This window comes from Corticium candelabrum, chromosome 7 (assembly GCF_963422355.1).
Source record: "Corticium candelabrum chromosome 7, ooCorCand1.1, whole genome shotgun sequence".
Taxonomy (NCBI): Eukaryota; Metazoa; Porifera; class Homoscleromorpha; order Homosclerophorida; family Plakinidae; genus Corticium; species Corticium candelabrum.
Window position 1 is genome coordinate 8,433,704 of NC_085091.1, and position 20,827 is coordinate 8,454,530.

Below are 20,827 nucleotides of genomic sequence, written 5' to 3' on the forward strand. Positions count from 1 at the left end.
AGTGATCGTTGTCACGGTGATCATGCGCGCGTTCCCATACAACACCAACGGATGGCGGATAGCAAAAGTGCGGGCTCGGAGGTATTGCACACTGACACCAATGGTTACAGCAAGAAATCATCACTCAGTCTTCAAGAAGCTTTTCTCAATTTTCGTAAGCGACGTATGGTAAGGTGATGATGGAAATATCGCGATGGTACGGAGTGCCACACGAACTGCAACTATGTACATGTTGTTGTCATCTGTTATAGTCACATGTCACTTAGAGTTCTACTGAAGACTGTTCTAGTAGCTATGAGACAGAACCTGTCTGCCTGCATGTTATGAAAAAGTTTTGAATAAAATATTTCCGTTAGCTATAGGGCCTACAGTATACCTAATACTCACTTGATAAAGTCATCACGACAGCGTGTGATTTCTGTATTACTATTTCTAAAAAGAAGAATTAAATTGTCTAACAATGAGCTGAAATTAATGACAGAAATTTAATGATAACCAAAGAAGAGAAGAGATTGACGTTTGGTGCAAACTATTTAATTAACTTATAAATAGTACAGTAAAGGAAATGAATATAAGGACATGGTAACTAATGATGTGAACTGTTAGAGGGTGGATGAAGTAATCACACACCAAAATGAATTTCTGGTTCTGTACAAATTAATTAGTAAGAGGTACACGTAGTAATTCAGTACATGTATACATGTATGTGCATGTATAGTTTTAAGAAGATATATATATATATATATATATATATATATATATATATATATATAGTGAAATGTTTAATACTTTATTTGTTTTAGCTGTAGACGAAATGTTGCACATAGGAATGGTGTAGCTATAGTGTTTATATGGACATATTGTAGTTGTGTTGTTTTGTGTATGCATATACACTGGCCCAAGAGCTAGGGGATCGAACTGCATGTACCAATTGTGGTGTGATGGAAATAATAATCCATTTATTAATTTATTAATTAATTTATTTATTAATTCATTTATTAATTCGTTTATTCAGTAATCCATTCATTTCATTCATACTTGTCTACCCAAACTACCATATAATGAGTGTACTGTACTGTAATATTATTTTAGAAAGAATTACGGAATTCACTGAAAGCAGCTGAACGAGAGAAAGCTCTTGTTGATGAGTCATGTATTGCCATTCTGAGACAGAAATTTGTTGATCAAGCAAAGCAATACCTCGGTGTACCGTATGCCAAGAGATACCATGAACCAGGCTCTCCACATTATGATTCACCATTGTTTCTTGACTGCTGTGGGTTGGTGAGGAGAGTTGTCAGGGATTTAAAAGAAGATTTAGGGTTTGACATTGGAAGATGGAATCAATCATATCAAGTATGAATGTTCATGTGTGTGTGTGTGTGTGTGTGTGTGTGTGTGTATATATATATATATATATATATATATATATATATATATATATATATATACATACATATAAGTATATATATATATATGTTATATAATTATATACCCATGATTAGCTATACATGTACAGTGTGGAAAATAAGGAATTATTTTGGCTCGGACAGACTGAGTCTAGGTAGGACATTCTTGTATGGTGTTACATGCATGTCCAACTAAGTGCCTCCCCTACTGCAGCCATTTTGCATGTAATTTTTTACAACCAACGTCCAAGAGAGAAATGCCATTAAAGGCAGCTGAGGTTTTCTCTGGATAAAGCATGCTAGGATCGAGGCACATAAGTTCGTGAAATTTACAGTTACACCATTGGAAAGGCCATCACGTGCTAAGAGACAAGGTTTACACTATGATATATGTGTACCAATGGATGTTTTGTCCAAACACATCCAACACTGGTGACTGGTGCAGTATTCATTCGGACAAACAACACTTTTGGTGGGACATTGTCCTATGTCCTACAGTTATTTTCCACACTGATGTACAAATTAATCAAATACAAAATAATGGAATACATGATTTTGATCTGCATGCTCTACGTTAAATAAATTGGCCAATAATGGGACACGGTTGATCATGCATGGTGACATGTTATGATATCTTTCATAAATTAGAGTTAGTTGTTGAGGTCATGTTGATGTGCTTGATGTGGCTTTCAGACTTACAATGTTGTGATTGTGACATCATGAGGTAGCATTTGTCTCACATAAAACACATAGAAATATGTTGCATGGTCACATAGACTTGTATAAATTAATGCAATTGCTGGTGCAACAGCTACAGTTGTAGTAAATTCTAATTTTTGCAGTTTGACACTTTACCAATTAAACTTGATCGTGTTGAAGCTATGAAGCCTGGAGATTTGGTTTTTGTTTCAGCCATCTATTACAACGAGAAAAGTTTGGTCATTAGTGCTTGAGTTGCTAGGATTTGGAGTTGTGACTGGTTATGTACGTTGTTTACAGAGAAAAAGCAACATCACAACATGGTTCATGTAGAAATCTGGTTGGGAGAAGGAGAGAAAACAATTGGAGCTCGTTGGCAGAGACAGCAGTAAGTGATATATATATATATATATATATATATATATATATATATATATATATATATATATATATATACATATATATATATATATATATATAGTATACTGTGTATATACTGCAATGGAAGGAACAATAATGTTTTAGTTTTGTTGTCTGTCTAGCTCCTATGTGTTCTGTACTGATTGTAATTTGTTGTGCATGTTGCTGGATATTGCTCAAACAGCGAAGTCAGACTTGGACATGAACTATAAACACAATTTATATTTTCATATATAGTGACTAGAGTTGCATTAAAATATATAATTAAGTTTTACTCAACTGTATATCAATCTATTATAGATTTCCCTTTTAGTGTACAGATCCACGACTCATACCAGTACGTCTCTAAATCATATCATAGCATGCGGTATCACTTTCGTTCTATTGAAACGTGGTTGAAAGGAATTTGTCGGAGGTTGTTGCAACATAATGTTGTCTCTTGAATTGTTGGTGTAGATCTACTGTTTATGTGTTTGATTCAGTTACTGCTCCGAGCATTCTTGGGCATCTTCTACTCACTTTATTCCAGGATCTCGTTCGATATTTTCTCTTGATTGTTTTGAGGAAGATGAAGATGCAGAAGACAGTGAAAGTGAAGACAAACCAGGAGGAAGTGGTGGAGAAAAACCAATTGAGCTTACTGAAACTGGTAAAGGCAGGTGGTGTGTGTGTGTGTGTGTGTGTGTGTGTGCGCGCGTGTGTGTGTGTGTGTGCGCGCATGCGTGTGTGTGTATGCATGTGTGTGTGTGTGTGTGTGTGTGTGTGTGTGTGTGTGTGTGCGCGCATGCGTGTGTGTGTATGCATGTGTGTGTGTGTGTGTGTGTGTGTGTGTGTGTGGCGTCTGTAGCTCAGTTGGTTAGAGAGTTGCATTTGGAGATTGGAAACATCCGGGACATTGAGGTTGTAGGTTTGTGGACGAGTGCAGATGTAATTTCCTTGGGCAAGAAATTCACACACAATTGCCTCTCTCAACTCAGGAATATAATTGAGTACTTGGTCTTTGTGTGTGTGTGTGTGTGTGTGTGTGTGCACGCGCCTGTGCAGTACAAAGTTTAGAGAGTTAATTTACAGCAAAAAACCGGGAGAGGCTTTGTTGGCTAACACTGATAATAATGTATACTTATTTTACTGTTGCAAACAATTTATACACATACATCAAACTGGACTAGTTTACTGCAATCAACATCTGAATGGTTCAGATCGCTTGGTCTAGACATACAGTATGTACTACATGTGAGCTGTACATGTACAACTGATTGACATGCAATTACTAGTGGCAGTTGAAATTTTTTGTTTTGGTAATTGTATGGCAACAGCAAATGAGATATCATTATTATATGTAAAGTTGCATGGTTATTGTTCAATGTTGTGTTTGAATAAATCACCAGTAGCAGTGAGTGCTTGTTTCATGACATTTTCTGGTTTTGCTTTAATTTGATGTTAAGTGAGATATGTTTTCTATTAGATGGTGATTTGTGCTTACGTGACAAGACTGTAAAGAAAGGAGCAACACCAACAACATCAGCCCGTCAGCCAAGATCTCCGATTAGACGAATGTCAAGGAAACGACCGTCTACCAAACCATCAGCTCCTACATTTTACATTGGAGGAGGAAATGGCGTATCTTTGTATGTAACAATATAGTGTGACTATAAAGATCGACAGGCAGGCATGCAAACAAATGATACAATAAAGGCAAACAAAAATTTGAGTTTAGCAACATTTCTGTTTGCCTGCAGAAGCTCAATAATCAAAACATCAGATAGTACAAGTAGATCTGTTTGTGCTTTTTGCATTTGATGTCTTTTACCTGATAGTTATAGGTTTAGTTTTGCTATTTTTAATTTACCAGCTGGATCAACTCATAGGCTCCAAACCAGTTTTCACTGATGGTTTAGTGGGTTTCAATAAATTTCAAATAGTGTGCATGGACATGCTGTAGTTGTTCTAGTTGTAAATACATTAGATGGTTATATTGACGATATGCAGTGAGACGCATATGCATTGTGTGAAGGTGCATTTACTGTGTTCTTGAAAGGTGTTCTATACATACGTATAGCTGTGAGCTAGCAAATTGTATAATGAGAAGCAGATAGACTGAGAAATAGAATATTATATACTGGACTATTTAGAAAGTTTTTATTAGTGTGTATTGTAGAGTGGAAGGTGCATTATTGGGCATGGGATGGAAACGAACAGATGATCGTTTCAGCACCGATTTTACACTGAAATGGGTGGAGCTCAAGAGACAAATTAACTACAGAGAATTTAAAGAAGGTAAGAAGTCAATAGGAACAGCTAGTACAGCTATAGTATACAGATTGCATTTTATATATGCATATAATTATATGTCGCGTATGTACTGTACAGGGCAGCAGTTGGTCAATCACATTTCAAACATAAATATGCTGACAACAAAGATAGGACTATTAGACAGCTTGCGAGATTACTGTCAGTTAAAAGGAAGAAGAGCAAGGTGATGTATTGCTTGTTGCTCCAATATGTATACGAACTTCATTCATTTAGTATTTGTATATATACTTAGACCTTCTCTTACTTTATCTGAATTTGTTCCTGAGACATACAAACTAGACCTGAAGAGTGAAAGAGAAGTTTTTTATGGGACTTTTAAAGGTTTGAATAATAATAATAATGTCCATGAACAATGAATAGATACATACTTTACATTTATTTACAAATATTATGACAATGCATAGTACAGTATGTGTTTGTATGTGTAGATGGTGATGTTTGGATTTGTAAGCCAACAGGGTCAAACCAGGTGATGTCACTTACAGACATTGTTTGGCAAGCTTTTTTGTTGCTATTTCACATTACTGATACATTATTTGTATATATAGGGCAAAGGGATTTTCTTGGTAAAAAATCTAGACAAGTTTCGTTTGGACGTTGAGGCTGGAGTGGAAGCAACTCTTAATGGACGACGGTCACGTCTTTCTTCAAGAATAGTGCAAAGGTGAAAAATGCATGGTGATGTGGTTAAATGATTGTATTATGAAACATAACTGATATACAAAGATATAATAGGGGAAATGTAATTGTGCATGAAAATAGTTGGACTGGAACCAGATTAATTGGTATGCATGCATGTAGACCAAGACTTTTATAATTAGCAAACAAATTGATCTTGACAGCTGACAGATTACAAGTTGCAGAGTAGGTATTGACTGTCCAATAGACAAATTTAGAAGTCCATTACACGGTATAATACAGATCTGGCAGTTGTGACAAATGACAGACATATACAATTAACTATCTGCTTGTTGCACTTGTCTTTGCATTTGTCAGGTATATTCAGTCACCTTTATTGCTATGTGGGAGAAAGTTTGACATTCGAGCATATCTTCTTATTGCTCACACAACTCCATATGTTGTCTTTTATCATCATGGATATGTCCGTCTTTCACTGCAGCAATACAGTGTTACGAGTTCAGAGTTAGCTGCTCATCTTACAAATCAGGTATAGTTGGTTGGTACATGTACTGAAGATACAATGTCATGTACCGGGAAATTCGGAAACAGCACCCAGCCAAATGACCGCCCACTGGGCAATGTTTTGGAAACTTTTCTCATTTACAGCCCATGGGCCCACTAATGAAAATCAAGATTGTGGTGTGGGATTTGACGTCTGCACCCAAATTTGGTTGATACTTCGAGGCCGAATTAGTAATGTGCGTTACTATACTACAATGCACGTACAGGTTTGGCAACCAGACTGTGGTCTTACACTGTGGATTAACGAAGGAACCTAACGCTCTAAAGAAACGTCTGACAAGAAGCATAGGAGGGCAGTCAGGTCTGGTCGCACTTGTAAGTATATAGGCAGGACGTTGCAAGATGGGCCTCACACTTGCATACTTTGGTACTTAAGTCAATCTGCCAATTTCCAGAGTGTCCTATGAACCGCTTGGGTGCTTATTGAGAACGGATTTGTTCCATAAAAATCCCATTTTCTGTATTGCTGCCCTGGATGCTGTTTCGGAAATTCTCGGTACTATTAATTATTGGGATATTAATGAAGTTGAGTTGTTTAGTGTAGCTATAGTTTACACTGAGCATAGAAGGTAATTGATAGAGGGATCGAGCTTAATTAATTGAGCAATCTGATAAGTGCCTTTACAACAGAATGGATGTTCTTATTAATTTGATAAATCTATTATTGCACAACCAAATTCATGTTTATGTAGTACTAAAGTGCATATGGCACTTAATTGTACCTGCTACAGGTTCTTAAGTTGCATGGTCAGCAGAACCTAGATACTTGACTATGGCTACATGTTTTGCATGGGTATTACTCACAACTTTATATAGTTTGCCAACAGTAGAAGTTTAATAGCACGAATTTCTTTCAATCTTGATTAAGGTAATTAAAGACATCTAACAAGAATACAAGGTTGCATGAGACACTTATTTGGAGGTTCAGTGAGATCGAGGATCGAATTCTTACATGTACAGTCACACACAGAATGACAGGCTAACACCACAGACACTTGCATGCAGCTATATGTATAGGCATCAGCAGCACAAGGCAAGAGCACATAAATAGGGAATTAGTGCACATGCTGCTACTTTGGACTTGTTGAGTTGTTAGCTGATTATTGTTTAATTAATTATGTGTATATAGTATGTGCAAAAGAGAGATCCTCTGTATAGCGACATGAAAGAAGATACAGTCAGTACACTGCATGTGTACTTTATTTACATATATATTGATCTATTGCATTGCTCAGGTATGGACATTTGAGCAACTGCAGAAGTATTTGAATGCTAACTTGGCAACAGCGAAGAATCTTCCAAGTGACTGGGTTTTCACACAGTTTACAGTGAGCATTATATGTGTTCATGCAATGTGTTAATTAGAAGTTTGACTACTTTAATTTGAATGCAACAACCAACAGCTAATTTGAAAATACAAATTGTTGTCTTTTGGATTATGCTTACTGCATTCCTGTCTTCCTGTATTGGAATTATTATTACTTTGTGTGCATATGTTTTGAGGGACATGTCACTTATATAACTGCAGTTCTTGGTTTTGTTTAATTGAAGTGTTGAAGTGTAAGTGCTGCATGGTTGAATTGTAGAATTGTTAAGATATACATAGTAGGTATTTTGGAGCTGTTTGATGCATAACCACATTATTTTTTTCATATCCCAAAGGACAACATTTTACAGGCATATTTTTGTCTAGAAACAAATGCAGCACATTATGTTGTCTTGTTTTCATTCTGTGAAGCACAAGCTAGAGTGTCGTCTTGGATTTTTTGAGCTCTTGGGATTTGACTTCATGATTGACAGTGAGATGAAAGTTTGGCTTATTGAAGTGAACATTAATCCTGCTCTTCACACTAACTGTAATGGTCTCAAGCAAGTCATTCCTCCTCTCGTCACTGAAACATTACGTAAGTTAATGTGTGCTTATGTGTGCACAATAATTGACTTTTAATTGTTGCATGTATTTAGATGTTGTTGTTGAATTGTTTGAGAAATCTCGTCATCGCCAGCCTCTTTTTCCTATATCTTCATACTCCAACTTGCAGTTGCTGCATCAGGAGACAGGCTTGAAATGTACTCCATCAGTTATGTCAACATTACATCATCACGTGGTACCAGAGACTGCTGGTGGTGATGCTCGGTGTCACTCTGATGAAACTGTACAAATTGAATCTCAGTTGGTGGCATAATTCCATTTTGCCAGGTGCATGGACATGTTGTAATATATTTGTCTTCATGTTCAGACAATTGTTTGCTTGATCTTATTTTTATTTAATAGAACAGCATTTTTGTAAGCAAGTCATGATATTACGTGACAAAGATGTACACGCAGAGCTGAGGCATAGTAGATTCTGAGATGCACAAATTTGTTCTGCATAATTATTATCTAGAACCTTGAAAGTGCATGATATTAATTAACCTTGAAGAGTTGAGAACCTACTGTTTTTTTGCGTTATTTTTATGATGTCTGTGGACATTGCATATGGGTACATGTACTGCTTTCAGATCTGTATGTCTTTTTGAAAATAATTGCAAGGACTTGACAAGATAGATTGCGTTATAAGGTTACTGGGTAATTATATACTGTATATCTACTACATATATGTAGGTCAGTATGTCAAGTACGACATATTCCAGCTTTTCATATCATGCAGCTATACTATTGCTTGAGCACTTCAGCTGTAATGGCAATCTTGAGGAGGAAGCATTAATGTTGTGTTTACAAATGCTCTGTTCCAGCCATTTGGCAGCTAGGCTTCCTTTTCTGGATGGCGGAAGTGATATTTTATGTTAATTAATTAAAAAGGAGTTAAGTATTATTTTATCTAAGTTAAAAGGAATTAAGTATTATTTTATCTAAGTCAAAGGAATTAAGTATTATTTTATGTAAGTTAAAAGGAATTAAGTATTATTTTTTCTAAGTTAAAGGAATTAAGTATTATTTTATCTAAGTTAAAGGAATTAAGTATTATTTTATGTAAGTTAAAAGGAATTAAGTATTATTTTTTCTAAGTTAAAGGAATTAAGTATTATTTTTTCTAAGTTAAAGGAATTAAGTATTATTTTATCTAAGTTAAAGGAATTAAGTATTATTTTATGTAAGTTAAAAGGAATTAAGTATTATTTTTTCTAAGTTAAAGGAATTAAGTATTATTTTTTCTAAGTTAAAGGAATTAAGTATTATTTTATCTAAGTTAAAGGAATTAAGTATTATTTTATGTAAGTTAAAAGGAACTAAGTATTATTTTATCCAAGTTAAAAGGGAATTAAGTATTATTTTATCCAAGTTAAAAGGAATTAAGTATTATTTTATCCAAGTTAAAAGGGAATTAAGTATTATTTTATCCAAGTTAAAAGGAATTAAGTATTATTTTATCCAAGTTAAAAGGGAATTAAGTATTATTTTATCCAAGTTAAAAGGAATTAAGTATTATTTTATGTAAGTTAAAAGGAACTAAGTATTATTTTATCCAAGTTAAAAGGGAATTAAGTATTATTTTATCCAAGTTAAAAGGAATTAAGTATTATTTTATCCAAGTTAAAAGGGAATTAAGTATTATTTTATCCAAGTTAAAAGGAATTAAGTATTATTTTATCCAAGTTAAAAGGAATTAAGTATTATTTTATCTAAGTTAAAGGAATTAAGTATTATTTTATGTAAGTTAAAAGGAATTAAGTATTATTTTATCTAAGTTAAAAGGGAATTAAGTATTATTTTATGTAAGTTAAAAGGAATTAAGTATTATTTTATCCAAGTTAAAAGGAATTAAGTATTATTTTATCCAAGTTAAAAGGGAATTGAGTATTATTTTATCCAAGTTAAAAGGAATTAAGTATTATTTTATCCAAGTTAAAAGGGAATTAAGTATTATTTTATCCAAGTTAAAAGGAATTAAGTATTATTTTATCCAAGTTAAAAGGGAATTAAGTATTATTTTATCCAAGTTAAAAGGAATTAAGTATTATTTTATCCAAGTTAAAAGGGAATTAAGTATTATTTTATCCAAGTTAAAAGGAATTAAGTATTATTTTATCCAAGTTAAAAGGGAATTAAGTATTATTTTATCCAAGTTAAAAGGAATTAAGTATTATTTTATCCAAGTTAAAAGGAATTAAGTATTATTTTATCTAAGTTAAAGGAATTAAGTATTATTTTATGTAAGTTAAAAGGAATTAAGTATTATTTTATCTAAGTTAAAAGGGAATTAAGTATTATTTTATGTAAGTTAAAAGGAATTAAGTATTATTTTATCCAAGTTAAAAGGAATTAAGTATTATTTTATCCAAGTTAAAAGGGAATTGAGTATTATTTTATCCAAGTTAAAAGGAATTAAGTATTATTTTATCCAAGTTAAAAGGGAATTAAGTATTATTTTATCCAAGTTAAAAGGAATTAAGTATTATTTTATCCAAGTTAAAAGGGAATTAAGTATTATTTTATCCAAGTTAAAAGGAATTAAGTATTATTTTATCCAAGTTAAAAGGAATTAAGTATTATTTTATCCAAGTTAAAAGGAATTAAGTATTATTTTATCCAAGTTAAAAGGAATTAAGTATTATTTTACCTAAGTTAAAAGGGAATTGAGTATTATTTTATCCAAGTTAAAAGGGAATTAAGTATTATTTTATCCAAGTTAAAAGGAATTAAGTATTATTTTATGTAAGTTAAAAGGAATTAAGTATTATTTTATCCAAGTTAAAAGGGAATTAAGTATTATTTTATCCAAGTTAAAAGGAATTAAGTATTATTTTATCCAAGTTAAAAGGAATTAAGTATTATTTTATTCAAGTTAAAAGGGAATTAAGTATTATTTTATCCAAGTTAAAAGGAATTAAGTATTATTTTATCCAAGTTAAAAGGGAATTAAGTATTATTTTATCCAAGTTAAAAGGAATTAAGTATTATTTTATCCAAGTTAAAAGGAATTAAGTATTATTTTATCCAAGTTAAAAGGAATTAAGTATTATTTTATCCAAGTTAAAAGGAATTAAGTATTATTTTATCCAAGTTAAAAGGAATTAAGTATTATTTTATCCAAGTTAAAAGGAATTAAGTATTATTTTATCCAAGTTAAAAGGAATTAAGTATTATTTTATCCAAGTTAAAAGGAATTAAGTATTATTTTATTCAAGTTAAAAGGGAATTAAGTATTATTTTATCTAAGTTAAAAGGAATTAAGTATTATTTTATCCAAGTTAAAAGGAATTAAGTATTATTTTATCCAAGTTAAAAGGGAATTAAGTATTATTTTATCCAAGTTAAAAGGAATTAAGTATCATTTTATCCAAGTTAAAAGGAATTAAGTATTATTTTATCCAAGTTAAAAGGAATTAAGTTTTATTTTATGTAAGTTAAAAGGAATTAAGTATTATTTTATCCAAGTTAAAAGGGAATTAAGTATTATTTTATCCAAGTTAAAAGGAATTAAGTATTATTTTATCCAAGTTAAAAGGAATTAAGTATTATTTTATCCAAGTTAAAAGGAATTAAGTATTATTTTATCCAAGTTAAAAGGGAATTAAGTATTATTTTATCCAAGTTAAAAGGAATTAAGTATTATTTTATCCAAGTTAAAAGGAATTAAGTATTATTTTATCCAAGTTAAAAGGAATTAAGTATTATTTTATCCAAGTTAAAAGGGAATTAAGTATTATTTTATCCAAGTTAAAAGGAATTAAGTATCATTTTATCCAAGTTAAAAGGAATTAAGTATTATTTTATCCAAGTTAAAAGGAATTAAGTTTTATTTTATGTAAGTTAAAAGGAATTAAGTATTATTTTATCCAAGTTAAAAGGGAATTAAGTATTATTTTATCCAAGTTAAAAGGAATTAAGTATTATTTTATCCAAGTTAAAAGGAATTAAGTATTATTTTATCCAAGTTAAAAGGGAATTAAGTATTATTTTATCCAAGTTAAAAGGAATTAAGTATTATTTTATCCAAGTTAAAAGGAATTAAGTATTATTTTATCCAAGTTAAAAGGAATTAAGTATTATTTTATCCAAGTTAAAAGGGAATTAAGTATTATTTTATCCAAGTTAAAAGGAATTAAGTATTATTTTATCCAAGTTAAAAGGAATTAAGTATTATTTTATCCAAGTTAAAAGGGAATTGAGTATTATTTTATCCAAGTTAAAAGGAATTAAGTATTATTTTATCCAAGTTAAAAGGGAATTGAGTATTATTTTATCTAAGTTAAAAGGGAATTAAGTATTATTTTATCCAAGTTAAAAGGGAATTAGTATTATTTTATCCAAGTTAAAAGGAATTAAGTATTATTTTATCTAAGTTAAAGGAATTAAGTATTATTTTATCTAAGTTAAAGGAATTAAGTATTATTTTATGTAAGTTAAAAGGAATTAAGTATTATTTTTTCTAAGTTAAAGGAATTAAGTATTATTTTATCTAAGTTAAAGGAATTAAGTATTATTTTATGTAAGTTAAAAGGAACTAAGTATTATTTTATCCAAGTTAAAAGGGAATTAAGTATTATTTTATCCAAGTTAAAAGGGAATTAAGTATTATTTTATCCAAGTTAAAAGGAATTAAGTATTATTTTATCTAAGTTAAAAGGAATTAAGTATTATTTTATCCAAGTTAAAAGGAATTAAGTATTATTTTATCCAAGTTAAAAGGAATTGAGTATTATTTTATCCAAGTTAAAAGGAATTAAGTATTATTTTATCCAAGTTAAAAGGAATTAAGTATTATTTTATCCAAGTTAAAAGGGAATTGAGTATTATTTTATCTAAGTTAAAAGGAATTAAGTATTATTTTATCCAAGTTAAAAGGAATTAAGTATTATTTTATCCAAGTTAAAAGGAATTAAGTATTATTTTATCCAAGTTAAAAGGGAATTAAGTATTATTTTATCCAAGTTAAAAGGAATTAAGTATTATTTTATCCAAGTTAAAAGGAATTAAGTATTATTTTATCCAAGTTAAAAGGGAATTAAGTATTATTTTATCCAAGTTAAAAGGAATTAAGTATTATTTTATCTAAGTTAAAAGGAATTAAGTATTATTTTATCTAAGTTAAAAGGAATTAAGTATTATTTTATCCAAGTTAAAAGGGAATTAAGTATTATTTTATCCAAGTTAAAAGGGAATTAAGTATTATTTTATCCAAGTTAAAAGGGAATTAAGTATTATTTTATCCAAGTTAAAAGGGAATTAAGTAGTATTTTATCCAAGTTAAAAGGAATTAAGTATTATTTTATCTAAGTTAAAAGGAATTAAGTATTATTTTATCCAAGTTAAAAGGGAATTAAGTATTATTTTATCCAAGTTAAAAGGGAATTAAGTATTATTTTATCCAAGTTAAAAGGGAATTAAGTATTATTTTATCCAAGTTAAAAGGGAATTAAGTATTATTTTATCCAAGTTAAAAGGGAATTAAGTATTATTTTATCCAAGTTAAAAGGAATTAAGTATTATTTTATCCAAGTTAAAAGGGAATTAAGTATTATTTTATCCAAGTTAAAAGGAATTAAGTATTATTTTATCTAAGTTAAAAGGAATTAAGTATTATTTTATCTAAGTTAAAAGGAATTAAGTATTATTTTATCCAAGTTAAAAGGGAATTAAGTATTATTTTATCCAAGTTAAAAGGGAATTAAGTATTATTTTATCCAAGTTAAAAGGGAATTAAGTATTATTTTATCCAAGTTAAAAGGGAATTAAGTAGTATTTTATCCAAGTTAAAAGGAATTAAGTATTATTTTATCTAAGTTAAAAGGAATTAAGTATTATTTTATCCAAGTTAAAAGGGAATTAAGTATTATTTTATCCAAGTTAAAAGGGAATTAAGTATTATTTTATCCAAGTTAAAAGGGAATTAAGTATTATTTTATCCAAGTTAAAAGGGAATTAAGTAGTATTTTATCCAAGTTAAAAGGAATTAAGTATTATTTTATCCAAGTTAAAAGGGAATTGAGTATTATTTTATCTAAGTTAAAAGGAATTAGTATTATTTTATCTAAGTTAAAAGGAATTAAGTATTATTTTATCCAAGTTAAAAGGAATTAAGTATTATTTTATCCAAGTTAAAAGGAATTAAGTATTATTTTATCCAAGTTAAAAGGGAATTGAGTATTATTTTATCTAAGTTAAAAGGAATTAAGTATTATTTTATCTAAGTTAAAAGGAATTAAGTATTATTTTATCCAAGTTAAAAGGGAATTAAGTATTATTTTATCCAAGTTAAAAGGAATTAAGTATTATTTTATCCAAGTTAAAAGGGAATTAAGTATTATTTTATCCAAGTTAAAAGGGAATTGAGTATTATTTTATCTAAGTTAAAAGGAATTAAGTATTATTTTATCTAAGTTAAAAGGAATTAAGTATTATTTTATCTAAGTTAAAAGGGAATTGAGTATTATTTTATCTAAGTTAAAAGGAATTAAGTATTATTTTATCCAAGTTAAAAGGGAATTAAGTATTATTTTATCCAAGTTAAAAGGAATTAAGTATTATTTTATCTAAGTTAAAAGGGAATTAAGTATTATTTTATCTAAGTTAAAAGGGAATTGAGTATTATTTTATCTAAGTTAAAAGGAATTAAGTATTATTTTATCCAAGTTAAAAGGGAATTAAGTAGTATTTTATCCAAGTTAAAAGGAATTAAGTATATTTTATCTAAGTGAGTATATATAAGCAAGTGGGAATTCCCACTTTATGCAGTTTGTTAGCTAATATAATTCGTTAATTTTCCCGCTTTCTAATGAGTTTCAATAAAATGCTGCTGTCGCTTCCATCTTCGTCGAATCGATGTGGTAAATTTAGCTGTCGGCTATTATAAATAGCAATCATTAAATTTCTGGGACCCGCCTCTATTTGCAAGGTGTGACTACGCTGTGACGTCTCAACCAATCACACAGCCCGCGGGCTAATTTCGCACGCGTTCTAACCCAGCAACTGTTGGGATGGCAGACGATGCTCCAGCTCTGAAGCGTGATACAACCATGGCTGCTACAGCCAAGGTGAGAGACAATCAAGCAAGATACACGTACACGGCCTTGTCTAGCTAGATCTGCATGCCAACTGCTACGTACTACCATGGCCAAGTGGCTAGTACTATTGGTGTTCGTAGGAAGGAGAGGACTTTCTTAAGTCACAGGGGCACAATGTAGCTGCTGTTGCTGATGCTGATGTGAAGACACGTGGTCAGAAACAAGAGCTAGAACAGATATCTCCATCAGCCAAGCTCACGCGGGCCAGCACTACGGCTGTTACGACCGAGGTGAGAGTGGTTGCTTGTGCTTTGTTTGCGTGAAAGAAGCGCAGAGTTGGGGAGTGGAATTCGTACTGTACACCGAACTTCTCGTTAGACCACGTGGTCGTAGTTAGCGTGCGCTAATAGATGTTCAGTATCTGCCTCAGAATATTACAGTGTGCTAAAAATGCCAAAAAGACATGCTACATCTTCCAGATCAACGTCCAAAATATGCAGTCAGTTATTTCCAGCAGAGACCATAGTCTTGCGTGGCCAGACGTCTGGAACGCGAAAGGGGCGGAGTTGGCAAAACCTTCTCTAGAGAATACACTACATACAATGTGCGTATTTTGGGGCTGGTGTGGACTGTGAAATGCAATTGTTAGCTGTTTATTTCATTGCACTCATCCATCGATCACTACACTCTAAAACTTGTCAGGATATGGTCTCACAACAGCCCTACAACTACAAACTTTCAATTAGACTTGGTGGTTTTTTGTTTAAATAATCTTATTGCAACTGCATTTTTGGTATTTTAGGAAGCAAAGTATGTGCTGGAGGGCAAGCAACGGTCACGAACTAGGTCACAGACTGCTCATGCTGATGATGATAAAGATGACTCAGAGTCTAAAGCAACAATGCAGAGAACAAGCACAATGGCTGCAACTGCAAAGGTAGCTGCATATCAAATGTAAACAGACAATGTAGATGGATTAAACTGGCAAGATATGCTATCCACAGGAGGCTGCTGGTTTACTGGGCATTAGTGATTTGGGGAAAACAAGAGGACAGACAGTTGAAAAGCAACAAGGTGAAGAGGAGGAAACTGAGGATGCTCCTCCACTTAAACGAGCGAAGACAATGGTGGACACAGCCAAGGCATACATGACATTAAGCACAATGTGTTACAAATTTGATTATCATAATTATGAACTTTAGGAGGGAGCTGCTTTATTGGGAGACAAGGAGTTGGGCTCAACTCGAGCTGAGACTGCTGCTGTTGCTTCTCTAGAGGAAGAAGAAAAGCCATCGCTCAAGAGGTCTGGGACAATGGATGTGACAGCACGGGTGAGTTTCAATTAATTAACAGACTGTGAATTATTTCACTGCAGTGCTGTAGTTGTGACATATTGATGTGGTACACGTGTACAGGAGGCAGAGGAGTTTCTGGCTCGTCCGAAGCAGACGCAGGCTTGAATTGAATTGATTTGCATTGATTCTTGGACTTTTTTTACTTCATGCTCATCCGTGCACTTTTGCTTTCATTTGCCATATATCTCTAGATATAGCAACTGCAGATGCCAAACTTTGCAGTTTAATTACTGCATGTTGCTCTTAAATATAAAGTCTACATTTTAGCATTGGCCTAAACAAGGCGAGCACTTTCTAGTGTGACAATTGGGGCATGAACTGTTACACACAAGTGAGGTTTAGTGGCAGGCAATATCAAAAAGGAAGGGTTTGGCTAGTGAAGGTGTCACGTGATAGGAGGACATTCCCGGATCCTCTATGGCTGAAGAAACTGGCCGTGGTAAACGCGCTCGTCCAACAAACGATGATGATGTGGCTGCGTTAGAAACAGTACTTGCAGAGAAGCGCAAAAAGCTTCAAGAGATGGTAGATGATGAATTAAATGTCCCCGATGGAAGCGGCGAGGGTGCGAGCGACGGAGAAGAAGATGAGGCCATTGCTCTTTATGATTCAGACTCAGAAGCTGTCTTTGCAATGGATTTAGATCGTAAACCAGTGATGGAAGCAGTTTCACCTCCAGAGAGTCAAAGACAAGGTTGACATGTAAAGTAGTCAGTTGTCTTGCTAGAGATAGTCCAAGTCCGCTTCTTAGTTCTAGTTATTGATGGATTGTTTACTTGCCTGTTGTAGATTGTAACTAGAAGAGATTAATACTATCATTTCTTTTATAATGTGTAAGATCAAATGCTCTCAGTTAGTGTTCTTATATATTTCTGTGTAGAAGTATCTGATGAGGGAATGGTAGAAACGCTGGTTAATAGAGATGAAAAAGATATCGAGGATGAGCAACTGGAAGGTGATACTGAGAAAGAAGAACCTCTTCAAGTCACTGTACGAGCTAAACATAAGTCTAAGCTTAGAAAAGATGCAAGTCGGGAGAAACACAAAGAGAAACATACAGAAAGAAGTGGCCGAAGAGGTAGGAGACGATCAGAAGAGAGCAGTCGGTTATCTCGAACTAGGAAAGACAGAAGGAGTAGTAGGGAAAGGAAACGAGTAGATCGACATTCAAAGAAGGAAAGACAGAAGAAAGAGGAACGAAGTTCAGAACGAAAAGTAGAGAGACAAAGATCAGACAGAGCACAGTTAAAGGAGGGTCACTATGAAAGGGTTGATCGGTCTGCAAGGCAAAGCTCACATCGAGATGATAGAACAGAACGAGATGGAGACAGCTGGCGAAAGGAACGTGACTTACGAGAGGAATTACAACGAGTTGTTGAGAAGAAGGAAAAGGAGAAGAAAAAAGAGCATCCAACTGAAGATAAAAGAGATTTATTTCAAGAGTCTTCTGAAAGTGAGTCAGACAACAGATCAATCGAGGAGGTAAAATTGTATAAAGCTGATGAGGATGATGATGATGTAAAGGACAAACAGAGTGAAGAGTTTGTGGCAGAATTAACATACAAACATAGTGACATTAGTGATGAGGAGAGTGAGAAAGAAGATGAGGTGCATTTAGCGGTTGAACCTGCTGCTTCTCCTGGACAAGAAAATTCTTCTTCTAATAGTGAAGTTGAGCCCGAAGAAGAAATGGAGGAGGAGGATTCTGAGAGTGAGGTTCAAGTGCTAATAGGAGCTGTTGAAGAAGAACAGCATTCTGCTAACCCTAAAGCTGAACCAGATTATGTGACTTACTATCCAGCTATTTCTGGGTGTCGTAGCCTGGAGAAAGAGTATGAATATTTGAACAGAATTGAAGAAGGGACATATGGTGTTGTTTATCGAGCAAGAGAAAGAAGAACAAGTAAGTGTCTTGTGGTTTCAACTTTGGGTCATCATTTGGTTCATGCAGCTATGTGTCTATTTATTTGATTTGTTTACTTAATAGATGAAATTGTGGCATTAAAGAAGGTAAAGATGGAACGTGAAAAAGAAGGTTTTCCAATCACTTCTCTACGTGAAATCAACATGCTACTAAAATCCAAGCATCCAAACATCGTACATGTCAGAGTAAGTTCCAAACTTATTTCTATTTCCACTTTCTTTTTGCCTTTCTTGTGTGCTTGTTGTCTCTGTTTATCTGTGTACATATTGGTTTGTTGTTGTTTGGTTGCCTGGTATCTAGACCTCTGAGTGCAATCATTCATCTGCTTGTCCACTATTTTTGTTTGTTCAAGAATTACTTAGTGGCAATGTCAGGGTCCCACATTTTTCATCGTTTTGTTTTACTGTTATTCAAGGAAATAGTGGTTGGAGACAACATGGACAAGATATACATTGTAATGGAGTATGTAGAGCATGATTTGAAGACTCTAATGGAGTCAATGAAGCAACCTTTTCTTGTAGGTGAGACATTTGACATATTGTGCGATGTCTTTGTCAGATTTTGTTGGTGCTGATTATTCTGTTTACTCTTTAGGAGAAACTAAAACACTAATGATTCAGTTGTTACGTGCTGTACAGCATTTACACGACAACTGGATTTTACATCGTGATCTGAAGGCTTCTAACTTGCTGCTCAGTCACAAGGGAATTCTGAAGGTAGTGCAAGTTTCATTGTCTGTTTTCTTGTTTTGCCATTGACTTGTACTTCTGTTGGTTGTGTGACAGTTTTGCATTTGTACCATTTGCACAGATTTAGTAGTGACTGCTTATAATAAACATAAGTCAAGCAAGTGTTTTGCCAGACTTCAAACTGTATTAGGTGCTTGTGTGAAGATGTGGGATCGACGCGTTATTGGAATGTGCATGTAGTTGTAGTCAGTTGACAAGAGCAAACACATTACTTTTATATAACAGCTTCTTTTTTGTTTGCTGTCATGTATGTTTTGGTAAAACGTGTGTATGTTTAGGTTGGTGACTTTGGCCTAGCAAGAGAATACGGATCTCCGTTGAAGAACTACACACAGCTAGTAGTGACGCTTTGGTACAGAGCTCCAGAATTACTTTTGGGCACTAAGGTAGACTGGAGTATATTTGCTATACATTATCTAATGTAGACATCATAGACAATGAGCAGGCAGTCAGCTACGTACATTGAAATACTATCTATCAGTGTCACCTAAATCATTTGAGAGATGGTAGGTTGGATGGAACACGGTAGTCACTAGTCAGGCAAACATGAGGCAAATAGGACAGCCAGCCAATATATTCGGTTATGTGAATCTGTCTTTACTAAACGTTGACTTTAACTTATCTTGTAGAGATACTCTACAGCTGTGGACATGTGGTCAGTTGGCTGTATATTTGGTGAGCTTCTACAGCATGCGCCCATGTTCCCTGGAAAGTCAGAAATTGATCAAATCAACAAAATATTTAAGGTATACAACAGCTTTGCTTTGTGTTTGATAGTTATTTAGTTTATGTAGTGAGTATGTGCAGGAATTGGGAACACCAAGTGAAAAGATTTGGCCAAGCTGGACTGATCTACCTGCTGTCAAGAAGGTTATAGTGCAAGGAGGCTGTTTACTTGTATTGCACTTACGTTCATCTTGTTGCTTGTTTGCAGGTCAACTTTGCAAAGCAGCCATACAACAATCTAAGAAATAGATATCCATATATTACAGAGAGTGGACTGGATTTGCTGAACAAGTATGTCAAAATCTAAATTTGGAATTTTTGGTGACAGTTTACTTTGGTGTTCTCCATTGATGTTATATTTGAAATTAATGTGGGTATGAGTCTCTATGCACTTCGTAAATTGAAGGTTTATTATTCAGGTTTTTGACATATGATCCTGCACGACGTGTTACAGCCGATGAGTCTCTAAAACACGGGTTCTTCAAGGTACACCATCACCTGTTGAGTGTCCTTTTGTTCTTCTGATTATTAGTGATTCAGGAATCACCATTACCTGTTGATCCATCTATGTTTCCTACCTGGCCAGCTAAGTCTGAACTACCAAGAGCAAGGAAACATGCTAGTCCATCTGCACCAAAAGGACGCCGTGAACCAGAAGATGGGGAAGTGAGTTTGTCTTGCATGGTGTAGTTGTCTCGATTGTTTGTAATTGATTGTGTATGGCAGGGAGCTGATGGCGACAGTGATGCTCATGGATTTCACATGGGACTTGCCAAGGCAGGTCATGCTGCGAAAGGCGCTGGCTTTAGTCTTCGGTTCTAACACAACTACATTCATTGTAAGTAGAGGGAGCTGCAAGTTGTTTATAATATAATTGTGGTAGAGATTGTGAATACATGTTCTAAATGCAGCAAATAAGAAGTAGGGATCATCACTATATACAGTAACACAGAACGCACTGCTTATGCAATGTCAGATATTCTTATTTTTTGTTAGTCTCGCATAGCCATACTCATACTTCCAGAAGTATGACGCGGCAGAAAGGCTATGCGAGACTAATTTTTTGTTTGCTTCTTCAAT

General features: G+C 33.1%; 3 protein-coding genes across 3 annotated transcripts; all 3 read left to right on the forward strand.

Annotated features, from left to right (window-relative positions):
- The first annotated feature begins 45 nt into the window (after window positions 1-45).
- On the forward strand, window positions 46-8,405 carry LOC134182105 (protein polyglycylase TTLL10-like). Its single transcript, XM_062649442.1, has 17 exons — window positions 46-168; window positions 1,093-1,356; window positions 2,252-2,342; window positions 2,409-2,496; window positions 2,842-2,943; window positions 3,011-3,177; window positions 3,994-4,156; window positions 4,687-4,805; window positions 4,899-5,004; window positions 5,074-5,162; window positions 5,270-5,310; window positions 5,390-5,505; window positions 5,838-6,009; window positions 7,174-7,221; window positions 7,280-7,372; window positions 7,738-7,948; window positions 8,010-8,405. The coding sequence occupies exons 1-17, from the start codon at window positions 52-54 to the stop codon at window positions 8,228-8,230; spliced, it is 2,208 nt and encodes a 735-aa protein (XP_062505426.1). The 5' UTR covers window positions 46-51; the 3' UTR covers window positions 8,231-8,405.
- Window positions 8,406-14,918: 6,513 nt separating this feature from the next.
- LOC134182261 (uncharacterized) lies at window positions 14,919-16,614 on the forward strand. The gene is made up of 6 exons (XM_062649650.1): window positions 14,919-15,023; window positions 15,134-15,283; window positions 15,796-15,930; window positions 15,998-16,135; window positions 16,196-16,324; window positions 16,409-16,614. Exons 1-6 carry the CDS (start codon window positions 14,967-14,969, stop codon window positions 16,451-16,453), a joined length of 654 nt encoding a protein of 217 aa, XP_062505634.1. The 5' UTR covers window positions 14,919-14,966; the 3' UTR covers window positions 16,454-16,614.
- Window positions 16,615-16,769: 155 nt separating this feature from the next.
- Window positions 16,770-20,706, forward strand: LOC134181978 (cyclin-dependent kinase 11B-like). The gene is made up of 12 exons (XM_062649281.1): window positions 16,770-17,042; window positions 17,229-18,251; window positions 18,336-18,457; window positions 18,688-18,793; window positions 18,867-18,988; window positions 19,300-19,407; window positions 19,651-19,767; window positions 19,829-19,891; window positions 19,956-20,038; window positions 20,167-20,233; window positions 20,288-20,413; window positions 20,474-20,706. The coding sequence occupies exons 1-12, from the start codon at window positions 16,871-16,873 to the stop codon at window positions 20,567-20,569; spliced, it is 2,205 nt and encodes a 734-aa protein (XP_062505265.1). The 5' UTR covers window positions 16,770-16,870; the 3' UTR covers window positions 20,570-20,706.
- Window positions 20,707-20,827: the final 121 nt, after the last annotated feature.

Excerpts from the sequence above, each read along its gene's own strand:
- LOC134181978 (XM_062649281.1), top strand. The coding sequence starts at position 16,871 with ATGGTAGATGATGAATTAAATGTCCCCGATGGAAGCGGCGAGGGTGCG. Across the intron at positions 19,408-19,650 it reads AATTACTTTTGGGCACTAAG|AGATACTCTACAGCTGTGGA; the intron begins GTAGACTGGAGT and ends CTTATCTTGTAG. Across the intron at positions 20,414-20,473 it reads GTGAACCAGAAGATGGGGAA|GGAGCTGATGGCGACAGTGA; the intron begins GTGAGTTTGTCT and ends TGTGTATGGCAG.
- LOC134182261 (XM_062649650.1), top strand. The coding sequence starts at position 14,967 with ATGGCAGACGATGCTCCAGCTCTGAAGCGTGATACAACCATGGCTGCT. Across the intron at positions 15,024-15,133 it reads CCATGGCTGCTACAGCCAAG|GAAGGAGAGGACTTTCTTAA; the intron begins GTGAGAGACAAT and ends TGGTGTTCGTAG. Across the intron at positions 15,931-15,997 it reads CAATGGCTGCAACTGCAAAG|GAGGCTGCTGGTTTACTGGG; the intron begins GTAGCTGCATAT and ends TGCTATCCACAG.
- LOC134182105 (XM_062649442.1), top strand. The coding sequence starts at position 52 with ATGGCGGATAGCAAAAGTGCGGGCTCGGAGGTATTGCACACTGACACC. Across the intron at positions 2,343-2,408 it reads CATCTATTACAACGAGAAAA|AGAAAAAGCAACATCACAAC; the intron begins GTTTGGTCATTA and ends CGTTGTTTACAG. Across the intron at positions 7,949-8,009 it reads TCTCGTCACTGAAACATTAC|ATGTTGTTGTTGAATTGTTT; the intron begins GTAAGTTAATGT and ends GCATGTATTTAG.